This window comes from Gracilinanus agilis, chromosome 5 (genome assembly GCF_016433145.1).
Source record: "Gracilinanus agilis isolate LMUSP501 chromosome 5, AgileGrace, whole genome shotgun sequence".
NCBI lineage: Eukaryota > Metazoa > Chordata > Mammalia > Didelphimorphia > Didelphidae > Gracilinanus > Gracilinanus agilis.
In genome coordinates, this window is record NC_058134.1 from 196,055,632 (window position 1) to 196,066,104 (window position 10,473).

The 10,473-nt window shown below is 38.1% G+C and overlaps 1 protein-coding gene across 1 annotated transcript in view; it reads right to left on the reverse strand.

The window, feature by feature from the left end:
• Nucleotides 1–10,473, reverse strand: part of ANO2 (anoctamin 2) — a 504,220-nt gene that overhangs the window by 355,488 nt on the left and 138,259 nt on the right. The window contains exons 5-6 of the mRNA XM_044677761.1: nucleotides 9,221–9,275; nucleotides 5,085–5,136 (exon numbers count right to left, since the gene is read on the reverse strand). Coding sequence (XP_044533696.1) covers nucleotides 5,085–5,136; nucleotides 9,221–9,275 — 107 coding nt within the window. The remainder of the gene's footprint in view (nucleotides 1–5,084; nucleotides 5,137–9,220; nucleotides 9,276–10,473) is intronic.

Sequence of the window (10,473 nt, forward strand, 5' to 3'; positions counted from 1 at the left end):
AGCCTAGAACTTGGATCTCTTTTGATTCAGTGATCCTTCTACCAACCCATTTGCTCATTGGAATTTTTTTCTTTTGGCGTCGTTAAACAGGAGTTTTGCCTTTTCATCCTCAAGAAAGCAGTTCTGGATCAGAGTAAGAGGTTCATTTGCCTGTTGTTTTCTTACCCTTTTCCATGCCCTATAGCAGACATTTACAGAAACCTGAATGAAAATAGTAGTGAAAGGAAGGTTCAGACTAGTTACAGAGTTGTAGGGGAAACCCCATTATATAACAGACAAATTAGGGATTAATGACTATTCTCTCTGAAAGAGAATTTTCTGTTAAAAAAAAAAGGATTAACTAGAGCTCTTAATCGGGAATTCTTTTGTATTTAATTGTTGGCTTATACATACATGACTATATTTTCTTTTTTTTAACCCTTACCTTCCATCTTAGAATTAATACAGTGTATTAGTTCCAAGGCAGAAGAATGGTCAGGGGCTAGTCAATGGGGGTTAAGCGACTTGCTCACATGACTATATTTTCAGAACCAAAAACCAGGTCACCCAGTCAATCAACACTGTCTTGCTGCCATGATTTAGGGACCTTTTCGTATGAGAGCAGTGCTATAATGATCAGAAATATCATAGTAGATCAGCACATCCACAGGACTGCCCACCCCATGGACTATCCACCCTTGTTCTTGATATTGTACTTCAGTTAGTACAGCCTAAGATAACATTGATTTTTTTTCTGACAGCCATGTCTTGCTACTGACTCATACTAAGCAACCCTTTAGTCAGAGAAGTCATAAACCCTAAAAACCAGACCTTTCTCAATGCTGGAAACCATACGTAGGGAAAAGAGCACTGAACTCGAAAATGAGAAGAGCTGAATTTGAGTTTCTCATTGCAGGTACTAGTTGTGTGGCCCCCCAAAAGATCTTCCTTTCTTTAGATTTTGGTTTTAGGATCTGTAAAATGAAAGGCTGGACTTCATTGTTTCAAAGGTCTATGATTCTATAATTTCATGAAACCAATTATTTTCTTCTAAGTCCCTCCCAGAGTTTCCCAAAAGTTAATGGTAAAACATTGTAAAAATTCTAATTCAAATCAAGAGAATATCATTCCATTTATATTAACTGAGTAGTATGGAATTCCTCAAAGGCATCCTTAACAGCAAAGAACCCCAGTACTTGTTGTTTCCAGGGACTCTGAGAATCGGAATTCTAGGTTCTCTACAATCTGCATCCAACTTACTTATTTAGCCTTTTCTTAAACTATTCAGCATTTGTTTTCATGATTTGTTTTCATGATTCTTTCTCCCATCCCCATGAATTTGCTTATACTGTTCCACATACCCAGAATGGATTCCCTCTGCCCTACCTCTATCCAGTAACAATAATAGTTATAGTTTATATATTACTTTGAGTTTGGCAAAGCACTTTGTTCATAATGATCCTGAGGTAGAAAAATTGATCTTCATTATTTCTGTTTTATAGATGAAAAATGAGGCATAGAAAGATTAAATACCTAGAGTTACCCAAGTTATAAAGTCTAGAACCTTCACTTTATTATTGGTTTCCTTGCTCCTTGGTCTAAATCTAATGTCATCTCCTCCATGAAACCGTCCCCGACTCCTAGTCATCCTGCTTCTAAGGTGAAAATGACTTCTCTCTGCTCAAATTTCTATAGCACCTTACCTTAATTTCACTTATCATATATATCATGTTATACTTATTTGTGTATTCCATTATTAGATATTAAACTGCATTAGAGCAAGGCCTAAATTTTATCTATTATTGTAGACCTATCATTTAGCACACTGACTTTAAAAAATTAGGCATTCCAAAATATTTATCTAATGAATAAATTAATGAAACAAGTTTGGGAAAAGCATCTCTGAGAAAACAATCCTTGACCTAATTGCTTAATCTAGCAGGGGCCAACAGAGTTTCAGTGACAACCAAACAACATTTCCTTATCTACCATTTTTATTCTATTCCTCACACTATCTAGGAAATTAATTGATCAAAATTCCAGTCTTAAAATGTTCTTGTGCATAAGCTCTCATTCTGACTTCACTACAGAAACTAATCTATCATCATCAAATTCCTCTCCACTAGATATTTCAACTCACATACACAGACTGATCTCAGGAGAAATTATGGAGAAATACTTTATCCATGTGTAAATCTAGGGAATGAGGCTATGAAATTTGAAAAGACACTATTGGCTTTTTTTTCCCATTCATCGGCAAGGAAGAGGTAGCAAATCACACTGGACAGAGAAGTGATACTGAAATCAGGAGACCCCAGTTGAGCTCTGGCTCTTCCATACTACTCCATAAAGGTCACCACCTTTATGACTTTAGGCAAAGTTAGGCTAATTGATTCCTAAGGTCCCTTCTGGCTTTAAAGATTATGAAAATGTGGATTAAATCCTACTTCTTTTATATATCCTTATATAACTGATTTAAGAAGACGTGATGGTTTCCCCCAATCTTAAACTATTAGGTAAGGGGACCCTCACAAATTTCACAGTCTGTCCACAAGGTGTAGTTGACTTCGACAAGCATATAATGCTATATGACATGAGTTAATGTCATGATTTACCCATAACCAGTAGATCTTTTTCTTTCTTGAGTTTTGTTTTTATGTTCCCAGAAGTAAAGATGAGTTTATTCTAACATGTGCTTCTTTAAAAAAAAAAAACAAACTTGTCCTCCTTATGAATAAAGGCATGCATTTGATGAGAAGGCTACTTCAAGTTCAGAATTCATCCTACATCCATAGAAAATAAGAAAACTAACCAATCTCATATACAAAGAACAAATCTATGGAAAGGTTGGCATTATGCTCTAACTAAATAAATTAACATACAATATGTAACATAAAGTAAAGAATTAGTATACAGTTTTAAAATAATACAAGCAAAAGAGTTGGGTGCCCTTCAAATTAGTCACCTCAAAAAACTGTATTGTTAGTCTACTGATGTTGCCATGGCTCAGGATACATTTGGAGAGGCTTTTTCAAAACTGCCTTCAAAAGTAATTTATGAATCACACTCAAAAGCCATTGTATGACTTTTTAATCACAACTCCTTTTCTTGACCCAACTTGGTTTGGGATGACCTTTGGTTATCCTTGATAATAAAACCTAACTTCAAAAAGCTATGATTTATTATATTTGTCAGAGAATCACAAACCTATTTTTAACCAAAAAATCAGAGTTGGAACAAGAGTATATCTCCCAAGTTTCCCATCTCATTTGGATATAGAAATTCTAGGATATTTGTTTTGAAAAAAGAGAAGATGAAGACTCATTCCATTTATATTATAGTAAAACATTGTAAGCATGGAAAATAAAACAATAAAAGATAATATAATAGTTGTCTCCAAAATCTAAAGGGTCATCGTGTTTTTAAAAGAAGAGAGAATATGCTCCGCTCTATATTATTCTAGGGGGCTATACTAGGACCAATGGATAGAAGTGGGAGGGAGAGAGTGTTTGACTCAATATCAGCAGAAATGTCCTACATTTCTAAAAATGGAATGGGCTTTATTATCAGCCAGTGAATTTCCCACCTCTTTAAATATATTGGTAGAGTGGAATTGCTTGTTGGCTCTGGGAGGGGAAATGGAGGAAGGAAGGGGAAGAAAATGAATTGTGTAAACATAGAAAAATATTTAAAAATAAAAATAAATAAATTTTGAATAAATAAATATATTTGTAGAGCTTGTTGGTGACATCAAAGGATAAAACTTAACATCTTTTCTAAGCTTATTTGAAATATTTCCCTTCCTTCATTGCTAGGTTTGTGTTACTTCCACCATGAATCTTTCCTTGTGCTTGCAATTGAGATCCATTTCTACCTCCTCAAATTTCATGATAAATTTTGGCTTGGCTCTCCTTTGTCTTTATCATATTCCACTTCATCTCATGCTAATTTGTGCCCATAATGGCCCCATTAGACAGCTGGAAAGTCCTTGAGGGCAAAGACTATTAATTTGTTTACCTTCAAATCCCCAAAGCTTAAGCATTTAAAAAATGTTTGCTGGATAGAATAAAATTCTTGAATGGAATGGGAACTTAATAGATTCATTAAGGTTGAAGGAAAATTCTCAATCATCTAGCTTCCTTCAAGGCTCAAATTACATAACACCTCCCATGGGAAGCCATTCCTAATATTCCAACACAGAGCAAAGTATGTTTCACATTGTAGACACTCAATAAATGGGTTGGATTGAATCTAGTCCAACTCACTCATTTTGCAGATGAGAAAACTGACAGCCAGAGAGATAAAGGATTTGTCCACATTCATAGACTGCAAGCAGAAGATCTAGGGTTTAGACTCAGCTCAAAACCCATAGTTCTTTCCACAGCACCCCAGTACACAGCATTTGAGCTAGAAGATTTCTAAGGTCTCTCTCAGCTCTTGTCATTATTATTGTCATTCAGCCATTTCAGAAAGGTCTGACTCTTTATGACACCATTTGGGGTTTTCTTGGCAAAGATTGTGGAGTGATTTGCCATTTCGTTCTTCATTCTCTTAAGATTCTTTAATTTACACACACACACATTCTTATTCTGCTAGCATCTCTGTTTTATCTGTCAGCATCAGGTTAAATATAATACCACAGACTTCAAGTCACCAGAGGCCCAGAACTGTCTCTGTCTAAAATGTTTCTTATCACCTACCTGACACTATTGGAAAACAGATGACCGTTAAACAGACTTCGAAGTTATTGACAGCAATAGTGAGCAAGAGATGAGCATAGGTAAAGGGTGGAGGTAAACAAGGAGAGAAGCAAAAGCAATTGTACTAGGATAAGAATCTGAGGAAGGGACAAGGGCCAGGGGAGCAGGGTCCCCCTGCAGAGATGGTATGACAGCTGGTCTTTTCAGAAAAAGCCTGTGCTTTCTCAGCCTGTGCTGAAGCACCCATCTGTGTTTGTGTGTGGGTTGAGAGGGGCACAGGCAGGATTGTTTGTTTTGTTTTTCTTTTTTTCCCCACCAACTGAGTTGTTGAAAGAACAGTATTTGGCCACCTTGGCGGCTCCATCAGCACTCTCATCCAAGTGATGGTTAGCAAGTCGTACTTACCCATCGTGTTGTTGGCTCGAGAACAGGATGTGCGTTTCAAGATTTCATGCACCTAAAGAAGAAAGAAAGGAAAGCCATAAGACCAATTATCATGTCCCTGGGCAACATACGGATTTGAGCAACACTCTCTAGAGATTAGGGAAAGGGGCCTGATGAAGAGAGGAGGAGGAGAGGGGAGAAGAATATGTATGCATTTTGTCTAAGAGAGGGGAAAAGCCAAGCATATGTGGAACTCATGTACTGAGTGCCAAACCCAATCAAACTTGAGTCCTTCGAGAGAACAAAGACTTTAATTCCCCCACACATTCTCTTCCCATCACTCCACCTGGGAACAAATATATAAAATACAGCATGCTGTCACACATGTACTAGTATTCATTATGAATATACCATTCTCTGGGATGATCATGGTAACCTCTTAAAAATGCCTTCCAGTTCCCCTAAAAAGCTCCTAAAGGGGCTAAAGCAATGAATCATCTCTGAGAAGTGAAAAGGAGATCTTCAGGTAGAAAACGTAATGAGAGGAAAGATACTTCAGCAGAGAACTGCCTTCTCCATCACTCATGCTTGTTAATCCTGGCATACACACACACACACACACACACACACACACACACACACACACACACACACAGAGGATTTATTGCTATACACATTCTAAATCTGTTATTTTGTACTATAGATTTAACAGAAAAGGGCTGCCTCTGAAAGAGGCAGGCAGGTAGCACCATAATGCACAAACCCCAAGGTCTGACATTGGGAAGACCTAAGTTCAAATCCAGCATCAAATATTTACTAGCTGTGTGACCTTGAACAAAATCATTTCTTCTCTCCCCACTTCAATTTCCTAGAGATAATAATAACACCTACCTACTAGGGGGGTTGTGAGGATAAAATGAGGTGATAACTGAGCCCTGAGCACAGAGCCTGGAACATAGTAAGAGCTACATAAAGGTTTATTCCCATTCTCAACTCCCAAAGGTTGCCTTTGCAGAGAAACAATGTAAATTTGGTTGATGGATGACCATTTGGAGGGGCATGAAGATGGATGTTTATGTATCTCTGCCAGGCTTCTCTAAATAGCACTGAAAATCACTGTAGAATAAACATCTGGCTTACCCTGACCCCTACAAAGCAAAGGGCACAGATAGGGCAAGTAGATCCATCTTTCTATTTGGGTCATACAACAGACAATTAGGGCTGGGGCAGATCCAAATGCCTTGCGGAAGAGTCTGTGCCCCATGGTAGGGTGAGGTGGGACTGTGGGATAGGGCTGATGAATGAGCAGAACCTTGTCATTCCAAAACTGCTCACATCTTCTATTCTAGCCCCATAGTTAGAGGGAGTAGCACATAAACAATTTCCAGAAGTGGATCCAGTAGCCTTGAATCCTGTTTGTAATACAAGGCAGTACTTAAACAGTGATAATAATTAGGAACAGTATTTATGTGGGATTTTATTATTTTACAAGCATTTTGCAATTATCAGTTAATCCCCCTTAACACTCTATAACTACCACCACCACCCTCTAACCCAAGAGGCATGGAACTCAACTACAGAGAGATTTAAGTTGTTTGCAATAACATCGAACCAACTGAGGGGAAAATATGTGTTTCTTGTCATATGTTGTCTGTTATCTACTTAGGCTTTCATACTTTTGTTCTTTTATTTCTTCTACTTCAAGTGATTATTAATAAATCTTAAAAAATATACTACTTGGAGTTATTGGATATTAATTTTAATCTTACACATAGGAACAAAAAAGAAATCCCTATAAAATAAGTTTTGGTTTTTTTCTGACAAAACCAGTGTGATCTTTGTTGTTAATATTCACTCATTTCAAGCATGCCTGACTCTTCAGGAACCCATTTAAGGTTTTCTTAGCAAGATACTAAAATGGTTTGCCATTTCCTTCTTCAACTTGTTTGACAGATAAAGAAACTGAGGCAAACAGGGTTAAGTGACTTGCCCAGGGTCACATGACTAGTAAGTGTCTGAGACAAGAATTGAACTTAGGAAAATGTGTCTTCTTGACTCCAGGCCCAGAACTCAATTCACTGCACCTTCTAGCTATGTTCCTAAGTGAATTCTAAGTATACTTCCAAGATAACACATCTCAAGCCATTATAAAACTCTTGAATAAAAAAGCACTAAATAGACCATTGTTTTTATTTTCTTGACTATAAGCATACCAAAAATTTATACTGCTATAAGCAGACAAGTCTAGTTCTTTCTTCTGACTGTAAATGGCCTTTATAATCTTGTCATATCACTTCTCTGGGTCTTAGTTTCTCTATCTGTAAAATAAGGGCATTGGAATAGATGACCTCTATGGTTCCTTCTAGCTTGTTTCCTTACCTTGTTCTCTCCACTGGAGCTACTCCTCCACATCCTCCCCAAAGGAAAACTAGACTCTGACTCTGGAACCACCTAAAGCTTTGATACACTAGCTTTGGCTTTATTGGGATTGACAATATTTCCTCACCATCTCCATATCACATCCAGGAAGAGTACCTCTCTTCCTTCCACTCACTAATTTCCAGCTCCCATTTGTGTATTACCTTCCTCCATCAGATTGTAAGCTCCTTGAAGGCAAGGACTGTTCACTTTTCTCTTTATCTCTAGCACTTAGTAGTGTCTGGCATATAGTAAGCACTTAACAAATCTTTTCCCTATCTAAACTTTAGGCTTTAGAAAGTGATATTCTATTGCAGTCTTCAGTCAAATGTTTCTGTGTCTCACTACTCTAACCACCAGGAATGTCTTTCAGGTACCTGAACCTCAGTCTCTGAAACATTATTTCTTTTTCAAGTGCTCAAGGAAAATACATTTCTAACCACTCATTGGCAATAGGCAATTTCATGCTACCTCTAGGCTTTCTTTCTTTCTCCTTCTCTGCCTCTTAGAAAGATTAATTCTTGGAGCAATGAAAGCAAAGGAATCAACAAATAGAAAATTATACCTCTTCTAACTCAGTTAAAGTTGTATCCCTTTATGGGGACCCTGAAAACAAATGTTTAGTAACCAACATCACAAGGCAAATGGAGATTCCATTAACAGACTCAAGTATGCTGTGGAACTATATGAAAAGAAAAGATGCTTGTCATACTAAAAGAGCTTTGGTCAAAGCAATATCTACACAATTAGCTTTCTATAGAGTAGGCTGACTCTTGCTCTTAGATATTTTTTTTTTCTGGGGATTCCCATGATACAAATGTTCAAGTTCTCCTTACAGAGGAGACAAAAGGGAGGCAGAGGATAAGGGCAAGTGACAATGGCATTGGTCACTGATTAAAGAATAGCTAAACAAGTCATAGTGCATACATGTAATGGAATATTACTACGCTACAAGAAATTAAAAGTATGATGAATACAAGAATTACAGGAAAGCAGATACAAAATGATTTAAGCAGAACAAGGAAAAAATATACATATGAGCACTACTGCAATATTAATAGAAAGAAAAACAAAATAATTGAAAATGGAGTGCTGCAAAATTATAATGCCCAAGCTTGGCCCCAAAGAAGATAGATGGCAGATATCTTCCCACCTTTCTTGCAGAGGTAGAGGACTAACTACCGTATATGCCAAACTTTTCCCAAAGTGTTGGGGTTTTTCTACTTTTAAAAAATACTTTCTTATAAGTGATTACCTCTGACAGATCATAGAGAGGGATGTATTAAGAAATGTAGGTGATGTAAAAACAAAAGCTATTAAAGTATTTTAATAGTATTATAATGAAATGGGTTCTTGTCCTAGCAGTTACTGTGACTTATGATGTGGCCTTGGCAAATTACTTCAAGCCTCTGGGTCATGAATTCCAAATGTGTGAAATAGAGGATGGACTTAAGACTGACTTCAAGATCCCTAACTGCCTATGGGACCATCCAATACTCTATAAGTCTGCCATTATCAAAATGACCTGGGATGAGTATGCAAAGGGAAAGCTTGCCTCCCACACTATCAGGCACTGGGAAGTTTGTTTGCCATCTCTTTTTCCACTGGGATTTACCTCACTGTTGCTTGGCAACCCCTAAGCAAATAATGTGAGAGTCAGCAGGTAGAACTAAGCCAGGTACTCTTTTCTGCCTCACCCCCACCCCATCCATCTGCCAGCCACGCTTTTGTTTACTTACAATGCGGCTCCTGGTAGCATTGTCAAAGAAGGTATCCTTGTCCTGGATGTTGTACCTGAGGACACCAAAAAAAGGGATTATGAACTTCTTCCCCAGACTACATGACATCACAACATGTACTCTGTGGCTGGGACATGGCCAGGCAGAATCACAAGAGCTCAGTGTTAGAAAGACCTTCAGAGGCTCTCTAGGCTTACCTGTAACTAATGAGTCATCTCTTCCATGACATCAATCAGTCTATAAATATTATTAAATATCTACTATGGTTTAGGCATTGTACTAGGACCTGGGGATCCAAGAACAAAATACAAGTACAAAGAACAAGATAATCCCTTCTTGCAATGAGATTATACTCTACGGAGTAAAAGATATAAAAACCATAATCAGCATAAACGTGAAGTGAATATGAATAAATACAAAGTACTTAAATACAAAGTAGTACAGCAACTAGCTTGGGGGGGGGGGTGGATCAGGAAAGCTTCATGTAGAAAGTGGTACCTCAGGAGCATCTTGAAAGAAGGGACTCCATGAGGCAGAGATGAGGAGGGAGTTTGGTCCTAGGTATGGCGTCAGTCCAACAAAAGTATGAGAATGGGGGGCAGAATGTCATATGTGAGGAATACAAAGCCGGTTAGCTTGGCTGTATTTCAAGATGCAAGGAGAAGAGTATTGTCCAAGGAGATTAGAAAAAATAGATTAGAGCCTGGTGATAGGAAGCTTTAAAAACTAACCGAGGATTTCTGTTTTGTCCTAGGGGCCCCAGGAAACCACTGGAGTTGATTGAGATAGGGAGTCATGCACTCAGGTTTATGCTTCAGGAAAATTACATTGACAATAGTGTGCAAGAAGGACTGGAATGGGTAGAGACACATTAGGAGGCTGCTGCAATAATCTGGGTGAGAAATGACGTGAACCTGAACTCCATGGTAACTGTGTGATGGAGGAAAAGGATCAGATACGAGAGATTGTTAAGGTTAAAATGCAAAGATTGGCAAATGACTGGATATTAAAGAGAGTTAGAACAGCTGGATGGCTCAGTGGATTGAGAGCCAGGCCTAGAGATGGGAGATCCTGGGTTAATATCTGACTTCAGACACTTCCCAGCTGTGTGTCCCTGGGCAAGTCACTTAACCCCCATTGCCTAGCCCTTATCGCTCTTCTGCCTTGGAACCAATACACACTATTGATTCTAAGACAGAAGGTAAAGGGAAGGAGAAGAGGAGAGGAGAGGAAGAGGGTGAGGGGGAGAGAGA